Genomic DNA, 25,783 nt, shown 5'->3' on the forward strand with positions numbered 1-25,783 from the left:
AGAGACGCCCCTTCGTCTCTTGTGCGAGACCCGTACACCGGCAACTTGTTGTTGTGCCGGGACGCCATGAGGTCGATTTCTGGAAGACCCCACCTGTCCACCAGTAGTTGAAAAACGTCCGGGTGCAGGGACCATTTCCCTGGATGAACGTCCTGGCGACTTAGAAAATCTGCCTCCCAATTTAGCACTCCCGGGATGAAGACCGCTGATATGGCCGGAAGATTGCGCTCCGCCCAAACCAGGATCCGAGAGACCTCTACGAGAGCCGCCCGACTGCGAGTTCCCCCTTGCCTGTTTATGTAGGCCACGGTGGTGGCATTGTCCGACTGGACCTGCACCGGGTGACCCTGGAGAAACCGCTGTGCCTGCAGGAGAGCATTGAAGACCGCACGGAGTTCCAAGATATTTATTGGAAGCTCCGCTTCTGTCGGCGTCCACCTGCCCTGGAACAAGTGTGGACCCGAAACTGCTCCCCAGCCCCGAAGACTGGCGTCCGTTGTCAACAGGACCCAATTTGGAACCCAGAACGGACGTCCCTTGTTGAGGTGGGTCGTCTTTAACCACCACGCAAGGGACAGGCGAACCTACGGGGTGAGCACAATCGTCTGGAACTTCAGAGACTGAGGCAGCCCGTTCCACTTGGACAGGATCAGGTGCTGCAGAGGTCTGGAGTGAAACTGGGCGTATTCCACCATGTCGAACACCGACACCATGGAGCCCAGTAACCTCATCGCCGAGTGTAAGGACACCCGGCGGCTGTGCAGACAACTGCGCACCCTTGACTGTAAAGCAGAGATCTTGTCCTCCGTCACGAAGATCCTTTGCTGTCCCGAGTCCAATAAGGCTCCAAGATGCAGAATCCTCCGAGACGGGATTAGAGTGGACTTCTGCCAGTTGATTAGCCAGCCGTGCCGTTGCAGCAGTGCAATGGTCAGGTCCAAGTGGTGTAACAGGAGCTCTGTAGATCCTGCCACCAATAACAGGTCGTCCAAGTACGGCAACATGCGGACTCCTTGCAGCCGCAGAGAAGCCGCCATGACCGCCATCACCTTGGTGAAAACACGTGGTGCTGTCGCCAGGCCAAAAGGTAACGCCCGAAACTGGAAGTGGTCGCTGCGGATTGCAAACCGAAGGAACTCTTGATGGCGCAAAAGAATAGGGACATGCAGGTAAGCGTCCTGTATGTCCAATGACACCATGTAGTCCCCAGGTTCCAGCGCCAGAATGATGGACCGTAGGGTCTCCATCCGAAACTTCGGGACCCGCAAAGACTTGTTGAGTGCTTTGAGGTTGAGAATCGGACGATATGACCCATTGGGTTTCTGTACCAAAAATAGATTTGAATAGAAACCCTGGCCCCTCTGGGAGAATGGAACAGGCACTATAACTCCAGCCTGGAGCATAGTGTGCAATACCTTCCGCAGCTCCGTAGCCTTGTTCCGGTCTGATGGTAGACCCGTGGTGAAGAATCGAGCCGGGGGTCTGTGCCGGAAGGAGAGGGCGTACCCGTGAGAGACCACCTCCAGAACCCAAGTGTCTGTCGTAGTGAACGACCAACACCGGGAGAACTGCAGCAGGCGGCCTCCCACCCTGGGATCCCCCAAGGGGAGACCCGGACCGTCAGGCCGCAGGCTTGTCATCTGGCTTGGGGGCCGGACGTCTGGTACTCCATGCCTGTTTCCGGGGCTTGACCGATTTCTTAGGGCCAGCCTGTCGAGGAAACGACTGTGGTTTGGGCCTGCCCTGGGCCCTAGATGACCGAAAGGACGATGGTCCAGAACCAGAAGGAGCAGCGGCCGACGGGAGACAAGCAGATTTGGCTGCCGCCAGCGTGGCCACAATCTTATCCAGATCCGGACCGAAGAGAACTTCTCCGGTAAACGGCAACGCTTCCAGACCTTTCTTGGAATCTGCGTCCGCCTTCCAGGATCGCAGCCACAAGGTGCGACGAGCAGCTACCGCTGCTGAAGAAATTCTAGACACCAGAGTACTAATGTCTAGAGCCGCCTCGTTGATGTAGGTGGCCGAATCACGGAGATTGCCAATCAACTCCGCCTGTTCGGCCGGACAGTCGGATTCAAAAGAAGCCTCTAATGAATCCGCCCAGCGCTCCATCGCTCTGGCAACCCAGCAAATGGCCACAGCCGGCCGTGCTGCCCCCCCTGCAAGGGAATAAGCGGACTTCAGGCAGATTTCTACCTTGCGGTCCGTAGCATCCTTAAGGGAGGACATGGATGGCATCGGCAATGTGGCACTACGGACAAGACGGGTCACGTGAGAATCCACCTGTGGAGGGGATTCCCACTTAGCAAAATAATTATCCGCGAACGGATAAGCCACCGCCAGGCGTCTCTGCGGCTGGTATCTTTTGCCAGGTTGTTTCCACGTCTCCTCTAAATGGTCCACCAACTGACCCGAAAGAGGAAAGACTGTGGCATCGCCCTTCACATCTTTGAAAAAGGCATACTTAGATTTAGCCGCTGGGGGAACTTCGTCCTCAATCACCAAGGCTGTGCGGACCGCCCGAATAAGTCCAGGAATATATACTTTGGACTTAGCATCAGCGTCCTTAGTATGGAGAGGTTCCTGATCGTAAGGATCCAGAATCTCCCCATCATCAGACGTCCCTTCGTCATCCTCATAAGGAGCGGACAGAGACGCCACCGGCCTTTTATGAGGCCGCATCACAGACTCCCCTTGCAACACATCCGACAAGTGCTGTACAGAACTCGTCAGGGAGTTAACCCACGCTGGCTCCTGAGAACCCGGGAGCGGGGAAATAGGGAGACTGTGGGGTACCACCAATTGTCGTGGGAACCCCTGCATGGGTGACGACACCACAGACTGCTGGGACAAACCCATCGGAGTAAACGCGGGCTGCGGAGCTAACTGGCCCACTAAAGCTGTTAACGCCTGAGCGAAACAAGCCCAGGGCGGCTCCTGTACCGGTGCTGTAACCGTAATAGGCCGCGCCATGGACAAACACTGCCGGCAAAGGCCCTCCGCGCTACCCTCCCCCTCCGCTAACGGTACTTTGCACGTGGTACACTGTAGCCGGAGGGGAAAATCACTTTCAGACATGATGGCACCACGTATGTGACCTCTCTCACCAATTAAGTATTAAATAGGCGAGAGACCACCCTGCAGCACCGCACCGCAAGGGCCTTAGCAGAAAGAACAGGGACAGTAATAAAGCTGACAGTTTAGAGAAGAAAAGTTACAGGCAGCGCTAGCACAGTCACATACAATGCAGAGAAATAACAATTCCTGCACTAACAGCGCTGATCACTCAACTACACAGACACAGGGCCTGGTAGGACACAGCGCTGCATACACAGACCTGAGCCACAGCGGAGGAGAGGTATGCGGGGGGACCCAGACCACGATGCTTCCTTCCAGACTTCCAGCAGCGTTCACCATGCGTTGCAGAGAAGATGGCCGCCGAGGAGCAGAGAGAAGCTGGCCTGGGGGAGGAGCGCTGACACAGGACCAGTCGGCAGCATGCAGAGAGGGCTGTGTGCAGCGGGGGAGGCGCCGGCTGTGAGACAGGGAAGGCGCGCTCCCCTGGCATGCATTTAACCCCTGGGACGCCGCAGCGCTACCGCTCTGCTGCGGTCCGCTGTCCCAGGGGGTAGTGGAAGCGCAGGTTGGTCGCCTGGCTCCACGCTGCAACCAGTCCCCAGGGAGCCCCCTGCCTGGGGACTTAGGACCATGTGATCAGCGGGGACCCACCGCGGGACCCCGCTGCTTACCTCTGTCCCCCTTGAATCCGGCCATGGTCCGGAGCATCTGGGGTCACCGCTAGCTGTGACCCCAGACGCCCACCAGCATCCCCGGATCAGTACCGGCGTTCTGGTACCGGCGGGGTGTAGGGAAGATAGCATGGACGTCAGGACTGACTGTCCATGCTGTTCATCCAGATGTGCAGCCACAGCTGCATGAAGAAAAAGCTTCAGGGGCTCTTCTAGCCCCCACTCCAACAGGTGCACCCGACTCCGGCCGGGCACCAAACTAAACTGAGGTGCCTTGGCCCGGGGGCGGGGTATAGGAGGGGGACCTAGTGCATCCTGGGAGGCTGAAAGCTTAACTCTTTGGTGCCCTGCGACTGACGTCACACCTATACCCAAGGTATCCTGTGGATACCCTATGGACCCTGAAGTAGAAATGATGCAAGAGACGCAGCCCCCCCCCCCCCTACTGTAAATTAGGAAACAGACTAAGGACTTGATTCAGAGCCATTCGCTAGATGCGATCACTCACTCCCAGCGTATGCAAATCCAGTGCACGCCCAGCAAGGCAGGCGATCGCTCGTCAAGGCATTAGCATGCCCACTATGTCTTGGCGAGCAATCACTTTGCGTAAGTAGATGCCCACCAGCCATTCATAAGACGCCCACTTGCACACTTCATCTCCGGAAGTTCATGAAAACACTGGTACATCGAGCACCATCGGATATGCTCGCAGCGCTTGAGGTTGACTATACCTGACCGCAAACACTGCGATCCCTTCAGTGTGAAATACAACCAGGTGACGTGTACAATGACGCTGCCTGTTAATTATGCACGCCTATGAAACGGCGTTCAAACACTCAGGCACGCCTGCGTTCATACAACCACTCCCCCGTTCCTAGTGGCCAGCCCGTTACCACCCACAGACGGCCTCTCCTATCACTCATTTAACTGGGCTGTCTATGCTGAGCGAGCGAGTGAATGCCAGTCTATCGCAGTGGTTCGCGCACGCGCAATGTGATGCATGCGCGGAACACAAAAATCACCTGCAACGAACGCGCGCATCCTAGCGAGCAGGTCTGAATCAGGTCCTAAGATCGAAGCCGTAAAATGCTATTAATAGCCATTATTGAAATTAAATGTTTCCATGAAAATTAATGCTGAGCTGTAGCTTGGGTTCAAAGATTCAGATGAATTAATCACGAATGGACTTCTACAAACATTGATGGGCAAACAGAAAAACACAGTAATAAAAATATTGTAAACCTTTAAACTATGCCTGCTAGGAAGTATACAAATAAATGTCACATTTATACTCGGCAAGATAAATATATATAAACCAGCGTCTACAATGGAGAGATGGAAGTGGGAACTTGACATGTTCAGAATGAACAATTGGAGCAAACAAACCTAAAAGTAACTCCCTGCAGAACACACAAATGCTGGATTACAAACCATCATCCAAATGGTACAGATCTATTGACGAGCAACGTTGGCCCAGTTACTGCCTAGAGATAGAACAGTGGTGGATTAGGAGTGGCAGCAGACAAATGAGGTGGGCTGATATATGGGGAGCGAGCAGCAAAGACTTTAATCATTTTATTACCCATTAGCCATCTCTAACCACCTTAGGAACACAGTCTTTTATACAAAATAACCTACTCATGTATTTTTAGTGTAGAGAACGGGAATCAAGGTCATTTAAAAGACTGTTTGTAACAGTTAGAGGTCAATTCAATTTGCCCAGAGAGGGGGTGAGTTGCCATTGTAGCAGGGTGGTAATGCCGCCAAAGACCCCTCAACTCACACCCTTCGCGGCCCGATCTCACCTAGGACTTGTGGATTTTAGTACACAGCCCTATGTGAACAAAAACCCACGAGCCCAGAGGTACCGTAGGTGCGGCATATAGCCTCATTACTCACGACGCAAGGGGACGTGCTGGTAATTTAATTAACCCTTTAGTGCGAGACTTGTAAAAATGTATATTTCATAAGCATAGATATTATGGTCAGGACCAATAGCTGACTATCGCAAAGCAGTATAGTAACAGGGGAGCAAATCTTCATGCACTGACAGATGGGGCCACTATTAGGTACACCTGCTCGTTACTGCAAACATCGAATCAATCACGTGACAGCAACTCTGGTAGAATGAAAGCATGGTGAAAATGCTCAGTTTGGTTGTTACATCTCATCTCCATTCTGGCAATAGGTGTGATCTAAGTGATGTGACCGTGGAAAGATTATTGCTGCCAGACGGAGAGGTTTGAGTATCATAGAAACTACTAATCTATTGGGATTTCCACCCATTGCAGTCTCTAGAGTTTACAGAGAATGGTGCCTATAGCAAGATAACATCATGTTAGCAGCAGCAGTTCTGTGAGCCGAGGGCCTGATTCACTACAAATCACACATGCAAATGCAATATCGATTACGCACACAGTCTCACTGCGATAGTATGCTAATCCATTGCGATCGCAATGCCGCCGTTGCACAACATAAGGACGCCCACTTTACTTAGCACACATCCGTAATGTTTATCAAGACTGCAAAACCATAGGTACAATAGAGCACCATCGCAGCCTCACACACTTCCACAAGCCCTGACCTTACTAAGAAATTGCTAACTTCCATGCACGCTATGAGTCCTCTGCGATCCCCGTAGGGCATCGCAGTGGCTAATTTATGCACGCCCCTGCAACAGCGTTGAAACACACTCTCGCACGCCTGCGTTCGGTCGACCCCCGTTACCACCCACAAATGGCACTTCCTGTCAATCACTCTGCGATGCGTCTGCGTAATCTCTGCGATCGCAGTCACGATCGCACTAGCTAGTTCGCGCACTGCGATGCATGCGCGGTACACAACAATCAGCCGGTAGTGTGCGTAGCAGCAACGGTCTTCCTTGCTGAATCAGGCCCTGAATCACCTGGTTGATGTGAATGGTCAGAGGAGAATGGTCAGACTGATTCAAGCTGACAGGAAAGGAAACAGTAACTCATACAACCATGCACTACAACAGTGGCACTGTATGCGGAATGCACAGCACAGAATGAGAGGATACAGTGGGCACAATCGCACCAGACCTGCACAGCGGATTATGGGAAAAATGTCACCTACTCTGACAAATCTGGATTTCTGCTGCAACATGCAGAACATGGACACTTCCTGCCATAGGAGCATTGCTTATATCCCACAGCCTTTATACCAATCTTCTAATGGCTACATCTAGATTCTAGCAGGATAATGTGCACATAGAAGTGAGATCAGTGTACTACATGAAAGCATGGACCAGAATCCGTTTCTCAAACCAGGCCCTCATGGAATCCGAACAGTGCATGTTTTCAGATCATCTAGCTGAAGCACAAGTGTGCTAATAGACTTATGCTGGGTACACACTAGACGACCAAGCAATGCGATGTAACTGATACATTGCGTCACCGTACACGATCTGGCATACGTGGAATTGATCATTACATGCTGCATGTAACATCAGAGCATCGGCCAGGAAATCGTCCCATCTGATGTCCAGCACAGCAGATGGGACAATTCAATGAACAGCGGCAGTGATCAACGGATTGGGCAAGCACACTATACGATGTGAATGATATATCGTTCCAACCCGCATCGGAACTTTATACATCGGACGATAGATCGTATAGTGTGTACCCAGCTTAACACAACAGATCTACAGGTGGCACGAATTATTCCTAAGGAAACCTTGAAAACATGCACTGTTAGGGTTCCTTGAGGACAGAGTTTGAGACAGCTCTAAGGAATGTTTCCAGCACATTGTGGAACCCGTGCCACAAAGCACTCACAAAGCACTCAGGACCTCATTCAGAGCCGGTTGCAAGCGCTGAGCGCTCGCAACCGACTTGATGTTTTGGTCCTGCGTAGCGGCCGCACTGCGCGTGCGCAAGCCCCGGAGCGAGAGAGAAATTCTCTCGCTCCGAAGCTCACTACAAAAGGGGCAGCTGTCAATGTTGATCGACAGCTCGCCCGTTTTGTAGGCGGGGGGGTGCCGCTTGCCGTTTTGTGGGCAGCCGCACTATCAGCAGTGATGTCAGTGGGGAGCTTGCGGTTGCCGAGACCCAACCTTAGGGCCTCGTCACAAGCCCTGATGTTCGTGATGGTCTTGACCATCGTGACCATCACCCTTGTCGGTCGCTAAATTGTGGGTGGTGACCCACAGCTTAGCTAGCAACCAGGAGGCCGCACAAAAAAAAAAAAAAAAAAGAAGAAGGGCCTCAGTGTGTACTGGAGGCAAGGGGGGGGGGGGGGGGGTCCTACAGAGGTTACCTCATACTCCTTTCCTTTTTGAGCCATATGGTGCTATACTTTTCCAAAGTTTTGCATCTTAGTTTCCATATAATGTGCTATTGGTATCAATTTACAGAGGAAGCATAATGACGCATGGTGCAGGTCCAATCATTTGCCTATGCAGATTTTATCCTCAGTTTTGCATCTTACTTTCCAAAAAACACTGAGCATAGAGTCTTGTCACGCTCTTCTTATTCATTGGTAGTCAGATAAAGAAAGAAAAAAAAACACATGTATGTAGCATTGCAGAAGAAATCACAATTTCCATTTTTAAAGATAAGCCTGTGTGGTATAGAAGATCCCGTATTGCGACTATGTGGTGAAGAATCGTACCATACACTATGGAAGGAAGCACATAAAGGTATCTTTGAATGGTTTTCCTTAAGTCCACACCGAAAGTGACACACGCCCAATGTATGGAGGGAAAGGGAAAACGTACCCCACTCACGGTCATTTTATAGCAGGATAAAACACATCAAAATAGGTACAATTGTCAGCACACCCAACTCACACATATACACAGCAGACCAATCTCATAAAGGTTTCTTTCTCCGATCCTCCTGGGATGTTTACAAAGGATATCCAATGTTTTAGCTGATCATCTCTACTATTTATTTAAAACCCAAATCTCAAACTGGAGGTTATAAAACAAAGGTGACCCCAAAACTTCAGGTACAGGTTATATACAGGAGTATAATCCAACAAAAAAAACAACCAGTCAGGAACAGTCTCTAGGATATAGGGGTCTATGTACTAAGCAGTGATAAGTGATAGAGTGAAAAGTGATAATTCTGTGATAAGGTGCCAGCCAATCAGCTTCCAACTGTCATTTTTCAAACACAGCCTGTGAGATGACAGTTGGGAGCTGATTGGCTGGCACCTTATCACTTTTCACTCTGTCACTTATCACTGCTTAGTACATAGACCCCTTAGTCCAGTACCTGCATGGCGCAGGTCCTATCATTTACCTCTGCATACTTTTTCCTCAGTTTTGCATCTTACTTTGCTTATAGCGTCCTAGGTACTTAGGGGAATCATAATTTACTGCCGGACTTCAAGTGAAGATCCCGATAGGGTAAGTAAATTTACTAACCCCCATCTTAGGGTTGGGGGGGTGCCTAACCCTAAGCCCCCCAGCTTACCTTCGTTCGGAATGCCAGGCTCTCCGCGTAGGGATAATGATAGGCATCAGGATTTCGATGCCTATCATTAGACCCCTGCCGGGATTTGACAGTCGGGAAGCCGGCGGTCGGCATTTCGACTGTCGGCTTCCTGACTACATACCGTACTTAGGATTAGTAATATTGTAGCAAGGGAAAGGGTTTACAGTTGCAGATTAAGCACAATGTTGCGTGGCTCATGGATATCGAACCAGTCTTCTGCCTTAGATTGTGTACCTAAATAAAAAAGGAAAGTGTGTCCACTGAGTGCATTTCCCAGACAACACTTGCTTAGTGCTTCAAAGAGAAGCTCAACAGTTTTCCAACACAAAGGGAGAGATATATCAAATCTTCGAGAGAGATAAAGTGGTGAAGTTGCCCCATAGCAACCTCAGTGACAGGAGCTGAGTGCTGCAATGTAGTATTAAGTGCAGCACTCGGCTCCTGACACTGTGAGGGAGCCGGCACTGCACACACCTCCTGCATCCCCACCCCTGGCCCTCCCAGTAAGAAGCACGGGACCACTGGGATCGGGCCGCACAGCTACGCCCCCTTCCTGCGAGGCCATGCCTACTTCCTGCGTAGCCATGCCCCCATTTCGGGGGTTCACGGCTACGCCGCGCGCACAGCATCCCTCCCTGCACCGGGTGACGCCACTGCAAACAGTCATCTTTACTATGTGCTTTAAATCCACTCTGCATTGTCATTTTGAAAAAAGGCACAAACTACTGAGGATTGTCAAACAAGGGATCATTGCAAAATGAAGCAGAAAACAATATAAAATACTGCTGGAGAATACACTGATGAGAGACAGCCTCAGGTGACCTGGCTAAACTACAAACATACAGTCAGAATAACAAGGACATAACTGCTAAACACACGCAGCATCTCGTAGGTAAAGGGACACAACATTCTTAGGGGATCGATTCAATTAGCCATGACAGGGGGTGATTTGCTGTTGTAGAAGAGATAATCGAAGAGGTATTAATCAAGACCTGGGGTGTATTTGGTAGGAGTACCAAGGATTCCAAACTGATTGGAACCTCTGAATAGTTATTCTGTAAATCTAGTAATGTACTCCATTTTCGACACAAACCATATTCTGTTCAAAAGTTCTTGTCGCCTGGGAGTGTTCAGCACTTTCCAATTACGGGCTAACTGATAATTGGCTGCGCAAGATATGTGGAGAACTAGTGGAGGCATTAGGGGCACGATCAATCGGAGCACAGAGTAGCAGATTGGCAGGGGAAAGGGAGCTCAGAAGATTAATAATATGGAAAAGTGCGGACCATGTTCCAAAATGGAACGATTAAGGGACATATCCACCAAATGTGAAAAAATTTCCTATTTGACCGCAACCTCTCCAGCATAGGTTGGAGGAGTTACAGAGCATCCAGAAAGTATTCACAGCGCTTCACTTTTTCCACATTTTGTTAGGTTACAGCCTTATTCCAAAATGGAATAAATTCATTTTGTCCTCAAAATTCTACACACAATACCCCATAATGACAACGTGTAAAAAGTTTTTTTGAGATTTTTGCAAATTTCGTAAAGAAAAAAAAAAAAAACACAACTAAGAAATCACATGTACATAAGTATTCATGGCCTTTGCCATGAAGCACAAAATTGAGCTCAGGGTGCATCCCGTTTCCACTGATCATCCTTGAGATGTTCCTACAGCTTAATTGGAGTCCACCTGTGGTAAATTCAGTTGATTGGACATGATTTTGAAAGGCATACACCTGTCTATATAAGGTCCCACACTTGACAGTGCATGTCAGAGCACAAACCAAGCATGAAGTCCAAGGAATTGTCTGTAGACCTCCAAGACAGGACTGTCTCGAGGCACAAATCTGGGGAAGGGTACAAAAAAAATATCTGCTGCTTTGAAGGTCCAAATGTATAAACCGACAGAGTCATCCCAACGGTCACAATCCCGACAGATTCAGACGGCGAGTAATAGGGTTAGGATTGGGGTTAGAATACTTATCAAACTCCATCCGGATTTTGACCGTTGGCAATGTGCCCGTCGGGATCCCGCAGGCAACCCCACAGAAAAGACCAAATAAAGAAGCTATTGCATACATTACTGCATTCGATGACTGCCGTATACCTGTATCAGAGACATAGTCAACAGGATCTGGCTTCTTAATTTTCAGTGGCTTTGTAAGTGGTGGCGAAGCCTTCGGAGGCCTTTTTGATTTTTTTACTGGTGGCGTGTCCTCTTCAGAATCTGTGGAAAAGCAAGTGCTCAATAAATGATGGAAAAAGTAAATAAAAAGCTCATATGACAGACATCGTGTCATTTACAAATGAAGGTACCATGCATGTGCATTAAATCCCAACGGAAAACTACTGTGTCCTATTTACCATCAGAGCTGAAAGACAAATGTTCCAAAAAGAAAGATGAATTCTGTAACATGTGACTTATATTCTGCCAACAGCAGTTCTCTTCATCTGCTGGCACCTCTATGTTGCCCTCTCATTGATCAGAGGCCGTTCAGTACTGAGAGAGCACTCACTGGTCCTGAATGAGCCCTGATGAGACACTGGAAGAGCTGGGGTTTAGCCATTAGAAGGCAGCGGCCAGTGGGCCTGATTCAGATCCGGACGCTCTGAACGAGCGCCCGTTCTGAAACAGGGCGTTTTGTTTTTTTTGTTGCGGCCTCTTGGCCGCTCGCATAGCTGTGGGTTACCACCCACAGATTATGCGAGTGGCCATGATGATGGTCGCGATGGTCAAGACCATCGCGACCATCGGGCTTGCGACGAGACCCTTGTGGTAGGGTCTCGTTGCCGCAAGCCCCAGAGTGCTTTCGGCTTTGTTATGACATCACTTGTGATGTCAGTGGGGCCGGCCCCATATGGTAGGCGTTCCCATGGGAACGCCTCCGTCTGGGCAGGCACGCCCCCGGCCCGCCCACCAAAGGGGGCGTGCTGTCACTCAACATCGACAGCACGCCCCCTTTGGTCCAAGACCCGGAGCGACAGTTTGCCCGTCGCTATACGGGTCTCGCGCATGCGCACTGGGCCACCATCGACCCGCTTGCGAGCGGGTCTGAATCAGGCCCCGTGTCCGGATCCCATAGAAACGTGTGCGGATAGTGACAGCAATAGAGGCTCTGATGGATCCAGTTTGTTATCGTAAAAGGACTCAGCCAAAGCCTTTGACAATGTCTGGATTCGGTCAGAGCACTGAATTGAATCCAGGATTTGTACCAATCCTATGATAAATATAATGAAACCATTAACAAAGACCAATTACAGCTAGACAGACATGAAGAGGATCTCACCTGAATCATAGATTATTCTCTTCTTCTTGTTAAGTTGCTGCTTTTTCTTCCCATCACTGTCTGGACTTTTCACCTGCGAGAAGGGAAAATACACTGTAAAACAAACTCACATTAGACAATAGGGGTTTATTTACTAAAGTGAGTTTTTAGAAATGGAGATGTTGTCCATAGCAACCAATCAGATTCTACTTAACATTTAACTAGCACCTTCTAGAAGAGAATAGCTAGAATCTGATTGATTGCTAGGGGCAACATCTCCCCTTCTAAAAAAACTCTCACTTTAGTAAATATACCCCTAGGTGTTTATATTGTAAACTCAATACATTCATTAGGGTTTTCAAACTTGACAAATGTTTAAAAATGTGGAGCTCAGTGTACAACAATGCCATTTTCTCTTACACCCTACTGGGGGGACACTGGACCATGAAAACTCCCCAAATGTTAAGCAATTGCAGTGCCTTACAGCCAATGCGAACTACTTTTTATTTATCATTGAGGTTGCCTACTGGCCGTGCATTAGTGCTACATCCCCAGTTTATATTTATTGTACACCTCCTTGAAGAAGGCACCTGTGCCGAAACGCATTGGAGACCCCCAGACACCTACCCATCTTGAACCCACCTGCATCTACATCCACCCAAATCCCAGCACCTGAACGGCAGCAGCAGCGCTTACCCGGACGCTGGTCCCCACTCACACCAGCCCCAGCCTCTGCCAAACGACAGCGCTGCACGCGCTCATCACACCACCGCACGCAGCACAGGTTTCACCTGCACTGCATCCACCGACGTGAGCCACTGAAACAGTGCACGTCCCCCACCGCGGCATCATACTGGACTTTGAGAAGAACTGATCCCACACCAACGGTCCTGGGCACCTACCGGTAGGTCAGCACCTGTTCTCCTCACCAGTGCGGGACGCCGCAAAGTGGGAGCACCCCAGATCACCTCCAACAGGACATCCCAGTTCAGAAGTCTGTCGACCATAGGCCCAGCAGGGAAGCATGCAGTGGTCAGGAACGCATGTCAAGGAGCCCCCTGAAAGGGTTGATCCTACTCCCCACACTGTGGATACGCCCTGTCACCCCAAATCACCAACAACTGGGCAGTGTGTGCTGCCACGAACCATCTAAGAGACATTTATCTTCCAGGAGCACTGTGCCTCCTACTGAGCAACTACCACCCTCTATGTGCACACACCGATACAAATAGACGTATTTGTTTCTTCCACCATCCATCCAGCCTCCAGTATTTCTGTTCTACAAAAACACATCCACCACAACACACAGCCATCTGCTCCCCCCAACCTCCCCCCGTTTTTTTCCCCTCCTCACTCTCCCCACCAATACACACACACAACCAAGGAGCGCACATACCCTCCAATCTTACCATATCTATATTCTCTCCCCCTCTCCCTCCTTTTTCTGTCCTCACACCTTCCCCCCCTCCATCATCCAACCCCCTATATCCCACACCACCACCACCCCGAAGCGCATCCCAAACCCAGTATTACCGACTATATTTATTGTATGTTTTTTTTATTACTCCAGGATGCTGCTGGAGAGACATTCGCTCTTGGAGAGATCTAGGAAAAGGACCTCGGAAAAGAACACTCTCTGAAATACCATACTGAAACGGACACTGAGGAAAACCATTGAAGTTTTCGAGTGAGAGTCACTGATGATACACAAGCATTGCTGTAGGGGGCCATTAACTTGATAGAGACCCACAGAGCTAACAACATATTGTACTACCGGAGGAGTTGTCTCTCCAAAGTGAAAGTTGCTTTTGCTGTTCAGGCGGTTACAAAGGCCCAAACAGAAGGGGAAGGGAAAAAAACATTATAGTGTTAGATGGTCTTTAGAGTCTTCTAAAGGTCATCTAACACTTTGCTCAACAGGTAATTAAAGAGTGCTGCATCAGAAGATAAATACTGGCTCTCCTAAATAACTGCAAGCAATGGGCCACCATCACTGAGTCTCCTAGGAAGGTTACAGCAATGAGAGGCTGCTGCACAGGCTGAGTCACATCTGAATGCTGGAAAAGGCTGAGCAGACCGGCTTCAGCAGGAATTTGGAACCCTCTGTCCACGTAAGAGCTGTAATACCTAATGCTTTGACTATTTGCTAGTCTTGAAAAGCCAAACGAGGTACTCAGATGTTGCACAATTAGGAACATAGGGGGAGATGTATCAAAAAGTGGAAAAGTGAAAAAGATACACATAGCAACCAACATTCTATAAAATTATAGGTAGAAGCTATTTAGCTGCTATGGGCAAGTTATCCACTCTATATGTTTGATACATTTCCCCCATAGTGCGGTGTGTTCCAATAGCAAATTAAAAAAAAAAAAAAAAAAAAACTAGAGAACACGAGCCTTTAATAATCCACGGACTGTCAAATGGTAGATGGGGATAGAGGACGCCATTCAGCCCTCCTCTGCCTGAGACACTAGGTTGACTGGTACTAAGGGATCATGGATTCTGCAGGGTTGCACAGCACTGACTGATCCCTCCTTATTCTAGGCAGCCAATGGCCGATTTGACCTGCAGCTAATGCTGGGTACACACTGACCGATATATTGGCAGATCAATTGACCGTCAATATATCTGCTGTCCGTCGGGCAGGGTGTACAGACATTATGTCTGTGAACCTCGTCGTCACAGACATATCTGTGCTGCACAGCAGATCGATGATATGTCTGCAGACATATCTGTCCTTCGGCAAGTGTGTACGGGCGATCAGCCGATCGCCCGTACACACACAGCGGCAGCCGTGGAGAGGGGGCGGCCCTGCTCCTGACCCGCGGCTCTTGCATAGATGATGGTCGTTCAGTATGTATGAACGACCATCATCTTCACATATATCTACAGATCACTCGATCTGCAAATACAGTCAGGTGCATAAATATTGGGACATTGACATAATTCTCATATTTTGGCCTCTATTCACCACCATAATGGCTTTGAAATGAAACAATCAAGATGTGCTTTAACTGCAGACTTTCAGATTTAATTTAAGGGCAATTACATCCAAATCAGGTGAACGGTGTAGGAATTACAACGGTTTCACCTCAAAAGCTATTTCATGGACAGGTGTGGGCTATACCCTCGTTATTTCATTAGCAATTAAGCAGGTAAAAGGTCTGGAGTTGATTCTAGGTGTGATATTTGCATTTGGAATAAGTTGCTGTCGACTCTCAATATGAGATCCAAAGAGCTGTCACTATCAGTGAAGTAAGCCATCATTAGGCTGAAAAATCAAAACAAACCCATCAGAGAGATAGCAAAAACATTAGGTGTGCCCAAACCAACTGTTTGGAACATTCTTAAAAAGAAAGAATGCACCGGAGAGCTCAGCAACACCAAAAGACTCGGAAGACCACGGAAAACAACTGTGGTGGATGACAGCAGAATTATTTCCCTGGTGAAGAAAAACCCCTTCACAACAGTTGGCCAAATCAAGAACACTCTCCAGGAGGTAGGTGTATATGTGTCAAAGTCAACAATCAAGAGAAGACTTCACAAGAGTGAATATAGAGGGTTCACCACAAGATGTAAACCATTGGTGAGCCTCAAAAACAGGAAGACCAGATTAGAGTTAGCCAAACAACATCTAAAAAAGCCATTACAGTTCTGGAACAACATCCTATGGACAGATGAGACAAAGATCAACTTGTACCAGAGTGATGGGAAGAGAAGAGTATGGAGAAGGAAAGGAACTGCTCATGATCCAAAACATACCACCTCATCAGTGAAGCATAGTGGTGGTAGTGTCATGGCGTGGGCATGTATGGCTGCCAATGGAACTGGTTCCCTTGTATTCATTGATGATGTGACTGCTGACAAAAGCAGCAGAATTAATTCTGAAGTGTTTATGGCAATATGATATGCTCATATTCAGTCAAATGCTTCAGAACTCATTGGACGGCGCATCACAGTGCAGATGGACAATGACCCAAAGCATACTGCAAAAGCAACCAAAGAGTTTTTTAAGGCTAAAAAGTGGAATGTTATGCAATGGCCAAGTCAATCCCCTGACCTGAATCCGATTGAGCATGCATTTCACTTGATGAAGACAAAACTGAAGGGAAAATGCCCCAAATACAAGCAGGAACTGAAGACATTTGCAGTAGAGGCCTGGCAGAGCATCACCAGGGATGAAACCCAGCGTCTGGTGATGTCTATGCGTTCCAGACTTCAGGCTGTAATTGCCTGCAAAGGATTTGCAACAAATTATTAAAAAAAGTGAAAGTCAGATTTAGGATTGTTTAGTTTGTCCCATTACTTTTGGCCCCTTAAAAAGTGGGAGGCACATATAGAAACCGTTGTAATTCCTACACCGTTCAACCGGTTTTGGATGTAATTACCCTCAAATTAAATCTGAAAGTATGCAGTTAAAGCACATCTTGTTTGTTTCATTTCAAAGCCATTGTGGTGGTGAATATGGTAAGAACTTACCTTTCTTATCTCTGTTTCTACGAAGTCCATAGGGTCCACAGGGTTGACCTTGGGGTATAGGTTGGGAACCAAATCCGGGCACCACGCAGTTAAAGCTTTTAGCTCCCAGGATGCACTTGGGTCCACTCTCCCTATAACCCCACCCCCAAGCCAGAGGCACCTCAGTTTGTAAGTAGCCAAAGGCCGGAGGAGGAGAGAAAAAGAGAGAGAAAACTGGAACACTCAATAACCATACTCACAGAAATGGGAGACGGAAAACCGGTGACCAGCCACACAGCCCATTTGAAGCCAGGTGCGTCAGGGCGGGCACCCTGTGGACCCTATGGACTTCGTAGAAACAGAGATAACAAAGGTAAGTTCTTACCATATCTCTTGTTTTCTACTTCAGGGTCCATAGGGGGTCCACAGGGTTGACCTTGGGGATGTCCCAAAGCAGTTCAACCAAGGGAGGGGACGCTCCTGTGCTCAGAGGAGAATCCGCCGCCAAAAAGGAAGCATCCTGAGAGGCAAAGGAAAACAATGCCTAGAACCTTAAAAAGGTGTGGACAGAAGACCACGTGGCCACCTAGCAAGGCAAAACAGCCAAGGCGCCACAGCGAGCCACCCACGAGGGTTACATGGCCCGAGAAAAAACAAGCATCAACAACAGAAAGGCCTACCCATGGGTAGGCCCCTGAAGAAAACATACGAGGCCGTCCAGCCAACATTTGGCCATAGGCCGGCCATCCTTTCCTGTTAAAACCAGAAATCTCAGACCACCAATAAGGAGTCCGGTTTCCGTCAGGAACTTGAATGGATCACATAAATCCACAGAGGCCGGACCACAGTCAATGAGGCCACACCAGCCGAGAGGTCTGGGGACTGAATGGCCGCACCATAAGTTCCAGAATAATATGGAACCTAAAAATCACTAAGAAGAAACACAGGGTGAGAGCAACTCACACCCTGACAAGATGCCCTCCAGAAGAGGGAGCCACATGAGAACGCTCCCAATTCCGACACTCACCTGGTTGATAAACTCCCTGAGAGAAAGCCAAAGCAATAGACCATGTAATGGCTATCACAACCAGCGGTTCCATTAACTTTCCCCGGAGTTAACGAAGAACCACTACTAACTCCCAAGGAGTCCCTAGGGAGGACAAATGGAGGCATAATCCAGAAAACACTCCAAAGGATAAACTGGATACCAGAGCGGAGCAATTCCATATCTTAATCATACTGACAGTGTAGAGATCTGCACTGTCAGGAAGGCCAGGCCGAGGGTGAAACCCAAGCCAGCCGGAAGGAATGCCAGAATATCTGGAAATCCTGGACACCAGAGGATCGTATCGACAGGTATAATACCATAAGAATGATGGCTGCCACAGTTTGTGGTAGGTCCCAGCAAAAGCTGATCCATGTGCTCTAATCATTCCAACGATGACAAAGCCAGGGAAGCCGTAAGACCACTGTAGGGACGCAGTCAAAGACAAACGACCCAGGTCCAAGGCAAACCCCAGGACCCTGGGACAACAGATCTGGGCAGTGATGCATCAGGAATGGAGTATCGATGGAGAGACTCCGAAAAACCAAGTACCCCTGACATCTGGGGCAATCAGGAGCCACCAGCAGGAAAGCATCTCCGTCTCGATTGAAACACTTCCCTCGAGGAAGAATGGAGACCGGAGAACACAGGTACGCAAATTGGAAGAACCACTTCACCGACAAAGAGTCACTGAAGTTTGCTTCAAAATCCCCAGAGTTGGACTGTAACACCATAGTGTGATAGAGTCAGAAGGCCATGAGTGTCACCTCAGGAGGGCCCCCTCCTGCTCACCAGGAGACGAAACCTCTCTTGGGGAAGAGACTAGTCCCCGGGATGCACGTCGTGACGGCTGAGGACTCCCGCTTCCCAATGGAGAGCACCTGAAATGAACACTGTCGAGATGGTCGGGAGGAGACCCTCAGACAATGTCCGAATGTATGACATACCTGACATTGCCACCCAACGAACAGTATTGCTAAAAAGGAAGCCACTGTTCTGACCCTGTCGGACTGAACTTTTTCAGGTTCACCGGGAAACAAGGGCTATGCCAGAGTGAAGGCCCAAGACAGGATAAAGTTCCAACAAGTTAATTGACAGGGTGGAATCGACAGACATCCAACTGCACTGAAATGGATGCGAACCAGACACTGTCCTTAGCAAAGAATACCCTGGACGAGATGGCCATAGTCACCCGAAAAGGGAGCGACTTGCCTCTGGGGAGAGCATCATCGTTTGAACAGTGATCAGACAGAAAAAACTTGTTCCATCTGGAGATAAGCCAATTATGGAAAGGCCTGGAATGGAACTAAGCCCATTCCACCCTTCCAAAGGCAGACACTGAATAGTGGACCATCCATCCCAGAGTGTAAAGACATATGTCGACTGCGCAGACATCCATGTACTCCTAATGGAAGAGTGGAGATGCGGTCTTACGCCAGAAGAATTCTCAGATTCTGAGAATCCAGCAGGGCTCCTAGGTGAAGAATACCCAGAGAGGGATGCAGGGAGGACTTTTTCCCCATTGATTAAACGTCTGCACCCTGAAAAAGCCACAGTCAACCTGAGCCGGCTGTAAAGTACCCCTGTGATCCTGCTAAGAGCAGGAGGCCATCCAGGTACAGGAGCATTGGGATATACTGAACAGAAGAACTGTCAGAAAATCCAAAACGCTGGTAAACCCCTGTGGGGCTGAGAACAGTCCCAACAGACAGAGCCCGAAAAATCGTAAGTGCTGTGATACAGCAAACCTCAGTCCATGCTGAGGCAAGGTCTCTGTAAGTACCCGTAGGCACGCGTCCTGTATATCCAGTGATACCATAAAGTCTCCAGGTTCCAAACATAGTATGATGGAGCATAGGGATTGCCTCCTGAGCCCAGGTAGCTTTAGGAACTGGTTCAGGGAATTGAGACAGAGAATAGGCCAAAGAGGACCATTCAGCCACCGCACCAGAAAGAAAGCAGAACAACCAGTCCCTCGCTGAGAAAGTGGGGATGGCCCAATTAGCTCCGCTTACCGCAACAACTGTGTAGCTTTCTGGATTTGTAAGGCCCTGTTCGGGTCCGAATAAGGGCCTGCGTACCATCACATGGAAGTAGGCCGCCTGAGCAAAGAGAGGGCGTACCCTCCTACCCAAGGAGCCGCGGCAACTAGACACTAGTACCGGGCGAACTAAGAAAATCGCCATCTCCCAGTGGTAGGCCTGTCTCGTCAGGCTGATGATATATCCGTAGGTTCAGAAGCAGGATCGGCTGGCAGTCCAGGCCTGCTCGGTACTGGATATGTCGGCCCATGTAAAGGCCCACAGCCTATGAAGAAACAGACCTTTAGGCTGACCCCGAGGACAAAAAGACTTAATAGACTTAGTCTGAGGACCTGTAGTGGGCATAACTGAAGGCGGGAAATTTTTACTGCCACTGTCAAGGTCAGGACCCAACAAGATCTACCCTATAGATGGTATCTGCACCTCTGCATTCCCAGAGCGCAGCCATAGGGTGTGACGGAGGATACAGTCGCAGCCGGAACTTTGAAAGTTAGGAGACTGGTATCCAATATAGGCATTTCCACCTATGACAACTGCATATATTACGTGAGCGACCAAATACATTTGAACCCCAGACGTGTTGGAGGGGAAAAAACATTACAAATGCATCAGCTCAGTATGCAATAGTATTAACCAACCCTGCTATAGCCATGGTAGGATGGGTAACAACCCCTGAAAGCGAGTATAAAGATTTCAGGCAGAGTTACCACCTACGGATCAGAAGAATCTGACCACGCAGGAATGGGATGCGTAGTAACGTCTGTAATCCGACGAGTAACACGCCCATCCACCCCAGGAGGGGCTCGTGAAGACCCTCAGGGAATTTGGGACAGGAGGCCAAACACTGTTGTAATACCTCATATCTGGCAACAGCCAGAATCCATGCGATCCACCCGCTAGTCAGCAACAGGGAACCAGAAGGCACGTAATACTGAGGGTGTATGATACAGGTGCAGGTCAACATTCACTCTAACCAGAATGGACCTGCCACCAGCCCTAAAGCAGGGATAATAATACTTGAAATAGGCCTCCCCCCGTGTAAGAGGGAAAGAGCCCAAAACAGTATCCAGTTCACGGCAGAGCCAACTGGGAAGTAACCACAGGGCGTCAACCACGCCAATTTGCGTTTCGTAGAAAAACGACATCCACCCAGGGTGGCTGTTGTGGTAATCCCTGCAAGGGGCATGACAGACTATTGTGACACCAGGGAGAATTCATATACTCGAAAAACCCATGCAGGGAGCGATAGTCTGTGTCACAGGGGAAGAGTGCAAAAACTGCGAGATACCCTGAGATGAAAAAGGGCAGTATGGTGAAGTAACCCCAAGTGAGGTACAACAATGGGGCCCGCCCGGCGATCCGCAATTAAGAGGATCCCGAGAAAACAAACCACCCAAGGGGGTCGTGAAAGGGGCCGGCACCCGATGACGCCACATACAGAACCCTTTAAGAGTTAAATCCTCCGCACTAACACCTGCAGCACATGGCTTGCAGGATAGTAAAAATGGGTGCAGTATAACGCTTTATCTCCTGGTCAGACATATCTGACCAAGCCTTGCGATCAAGCAGCGCTATACTGGTCCTGACTGATACTAAAAATTAGCTGCAGGGACCCATTTTCAGCGTATGCAACACACAGTTCCACTCAAAATATGGCAACGTGCAGCACGCAACAGTATGTGACAAACCTCACAAATATTAACAAGTATATAAATGTGAGGTCTCAGAACCACCCCAAGCACAGCTGTATTAGGGCAGATAAGGAAAAGGGATAGATATACACTGACAGGTGAGAGAATAAAGTAGGGATGTGCAGGCTCGGTTCTACTCGGTTCCGTTCGTTTTTTTTTTACCGAATCTTATTGGCTATCCAAAACTCGTGACAGCTGAAACCCAATAAGATTCGGGAAAAAAAAACGAACGGAACCGAGTAGAACCGAGCCTGCACATCCCTAGAATAAAGTACAGTCAGCACTAGCATAAGTCACATACAATGCAGATATACACATATATACATAAACATGTCATATAATATACTGCACTATTACACTGCATGCAACTTACCCAGATTCAGTGTCTGGGAAGGCTACAGCGCTGTGTACACTGACCTGATGGTGAGGTACGCAGGGGGACTGGACCAACTGCCATCCTGAGAGATTTCTGCTGCACCACAAAGAAATGGCCGCTGGAGACCTCAGAAGAAGCGTGGCCCGCGGAGGAAGCAGCTCAGCGACGCCAGACTATAGATACTGAAAGGCGCGCTGAGCTGAGGGGAGGAGCCGCTGTAACAGGGACGGCTGCCTCTCCTGGCCGGCTATTAACCCCCGGGACGCCGGCTCCCTGCGCCGATCGTTAAGTCCCTGGTGGTCTAGTGGACACACGGGGTATGGGGTGCCCGCCGCCACTGCCGGCGCCTCCGGTCTGTCCCCAGAGACCGGAGGCACAGGACTGCATTTCAAATGCGCGGGTCACCGCTTCCCCGTGGATCCGGCAGCAGTCCTGGGCGCCCGCAGAGTCCGGCTAGTACAGACTCTGGGGTCCCGCTGAGATCCCCAGATCTGTACTGGCGTCTCAGCGCCAGCGGGGTGACGGAGCGGCAGCTTAGACGTCCTATGGACAGTCTGAAGCTGCCGCTCTGAAGAATCCAAAGTAAAAATAAAAAACTTTGTCCTTTAGAAAAAATAAAGCTTAGGGGCTGCTAATCAGCTCCCCACTGCACTAAAGGGTGACCCGACTCCGGCCGGGCACCAACTTAAACTGAGGTGCCTCTGGCTTGGGGTTATAGGGAGAGTGGACCCAAGTGCATCCTGGGAGCTAAAAGCTTTAACTGCGTGGTGCCCGGATTTGGTTCCCAACCTATACCCCAAGGTCAACCCTGTGGACCCCCTATGGACCCTGAAGTAGAAATATGAAAATTCTGTCAATGTCCCAATATTTATGCACCTGACTGTATATCTGTTTAGTGTATACCCACCTCGATTCTGCACCTTGCCAGCTGAAGCACAGCTGGCTGCATATGCATCCCATACAACCACGTCAGTTAAATGCGCACACATTTTCTAGGCAGTTACAGTAGCATGTTTTCTAATTGTACCTCAATATGCTGCAAGCAGAAACCAGAAGGTGCAAGTTAATGCACATGGCCACCGGAGACCACTATGGCAGCTACCAAGCTTAACTGAACCTGCCCCTAAAGACCTATAATGTTTGCCAACCTTGGTTAAAGGAGAAATTAAATATAACCAGCAGTAACGTTACAGTGGAAAGTATGATCCTCATTATTATAAAGTAAACTATAAATAAAATTACCTTGTTGTCTTTTGAGTTTTTATGTCCAGCGACTCTGTCAGGACTTTTGATTTTCTCTTTTTTAACATCTTTCTCATTAACGGCTTTCTTGCCAGCCGGGCTGGCATTAAAAAACCTTCGAATATCCTGAAACCGAAAAAAAAACAACACAAATAAAAAGAACTGTTATGGGAAAAAAAAAACACTGCTGGGAAGTTTCGGAATAACAGTCCCCCATTTTAACTAGATGAAAAGGCACCAAAGCAGACGTGTGCGGGTGTGACAGTGGTAATTCTGAACACTGCCGGATTCCGACTCCAACGCTGCTCAGTTTCCGACTGAGGGGGTCTATTTACTAAGCAGTGTTAGGAGACAGAGTGAAAAGTGGTAAGAAAGTGATAAGGTGCCAGCCAATCAGCTCCCAACTGTCATTTTTCAAACACAGCCTGTGAGATGGCAGTTGGGAGCTGATTGGCTGGCACCTTATCACTTTCTTACCACTTTCACTCTGTCTCCTAACACTGCTTAGTAAATAGACCCCTGAATCTAGTGACTACTAGCAAGCAGCGCATGCGCAGTAGCGAATATACTTCGCATATCTCTGTGCGATTCTGTGTCGGTCGGATCACGGGCATATCTCCGTTAGTGAAGTGGGCAGTTCTGGTGTTGACATGATGGCAACTTCGCGGACGTATGCAAGTGAAACATTTCGTGGGAGTGTCATGGCGTGCAGCCAGACTTCTGTGCTATTTTGAGGGGATGAGAATGGCGAAGGGAAGTCTGTTTCAGACGGATCTCTTGCAACCAGCATGGGGTACATGTTAAGCGGCGAAACCAATGATGGTCAGGTCTACGCACGGAAAAACATTGCGACTTATAGGCACGAAGCCGTGTGGATGCTAGCATTAGCGCACGGTTCCAAATCTGGCTGCAGCGGCCGTCAGACTTGCAGCCTATTTCTGCGCGACTCAGGATCAGGCCCTGCACTGACAGCGCTGCCAACACAGCCTATTGGCAGCATAAAAACCTATGTTTGTTAGCACTATGCAATAAGATACTGTAACCCCCACAGCCATTAGGGATTTATCCAAAAATGGCATGGTGTGCCCATACATACATCTATGCTCTAATACTGTATACACTATGAACTCAGTATGTACCATTCGTTGGTGTGCTTCGTTGACTGTCATGGAGTAATTTTAATAAAGCTTTATGATACAAAAGAAAAAAAATCAATAAAATGTAAAAGCGGCTGGTGTTTACATCTGACGTCACATAATGGAGGCCCAGCGGCAGCCAATGAGAGCGGCGCAGTATTCCCACCCGCGGGATGCAGCCCACCGTGACCATCACCACGCACATAATATAATGCAGCCCCTAATAAACGTTATTCCCCCCACCCCTTCATCTAACACGCAGGCCATGTATACAGGATACCACTATATCCGTGCTGGCGTAGCACTACAAGTCTCAGCATGCCCCACGGAGAGCCAGGACATGGCGGGGAGGAGGGTCAGGGCAGTGCATGAGCCCATACAGGCAGCTGACCCCCTCCCCCGTTGCACGGCGTGTGTCAGGCCCCCTCATGCAGCCTGGGATCCGCACTCCTTATGTTATGCACACAGATCCTGTCCTTACCATGGCCGGCGGGTGGGCTGCTTTTCACACATCCACCATCTCCATCACCCAGCACTTGGCGCCAATGCTCGGAATTCAGGCAGACAGCCCGGGCCCTCCCACCTCCGCCCCACCACGCGTGACACCTATCACAGACATGCGCAGGGGGATCGGGTCACTGTCCTGATCATTATCATCCCCCCCCCCCCTTATCCCGAATCAACGATATATATATATATATATACACACAGACACACACAGACAGACAGACAGACAGACAGACACACAGACAGACAGACAGACAGACAGACAGACAGACAGACAGACACACACACACACACACACACACACACACACACACACACACACACACACACACACACACACACACACACACACACACACACACACACACACACACACACACACACACACACACACACACACACACACACACACACACACACACACACACACACACACCAATGTAGGGGCCCACTCCTGTATATCAGTGAGACAGGCAGTGGCGTGTCATTGCTTATTATAAATATACTAAATAATATGTGATAAGTGCAACTAGTGGTAGAGACAGCTAGGGCCTGATTCAGCAAGGATTGCGACTGCGATTACGCATGCAATCTCCCGACTGCACTCAGGTGTATGCATGGCAATGCACGTGCGTGAACCAGCCACTGCGATGGCAAGCGGCTACGCAGACCCATTGCAGATTGATTGACAGGAAGTGACCATTCAGGGGAGGTGACGGGGAGGGTTAGGGGTCGCCGAAACATTGTCGTGCTAGTGCGATGCCATATGCAGCTCGAGTACTAGACGAGGTTAGCAATTCCTG

At 49.1% G+C, this 25,783-nt stretch overlaps 1 protein-coding gene across 1 annotated transcript in view; it reads right to left on the reverse strand.

Moving 5' to 3' along the window:
• RFC1 (replication factor C subunit 1) overlaps positions 1 to 25,116 on the reverse strand; it is an 85,366-nt gene extending 60,250 nt beyond the window's left edge. The window contains exons 1-4 of the mRNA XM_088482986.1: positions 24,955 to 25,116; positions 23,338 to 23,463; positions 12,505 to 12,577; positions 11,325 to 11,444 (exon numbers count right to left, since the gene is read on the reverse strand). Coding sequence (XP_088339112.1) covers positions 11,325 to 11,444; positions 12,505 to 12,577; positions 23,338 to 23,463; positions 24,955 to 24,957 — 322 coding nt within the window. The 5' untranslated portion in view covers positions 24,958 to 25,116. The remainder of the gene's footprint in view (positions 1 to 11,324; positions 11,445 to 12,504; positions 12,578 to 23,337; positions 23,464 to 24,954) is intronic.
• Between the last annotated feature and the right edge of the window lie 667 nt (positions 25,117 to 25,783).

Source organism: Taudactylus pleione, unplaced genomic scaffold (genome assembly GCF_031769625.1).
Source record: "Taudactylus pleione unplaced genomic scaffold, aTauple2 ptg000302l, whole genome shotgun sequence".
Classification (NCBI taxonomy): domain Eukaryota; kingdom Metazoa; phylum Chordata; class Amphibia; order Anura; family Myobatrachidae; genus Taudactylus; species Taudactylus pleione.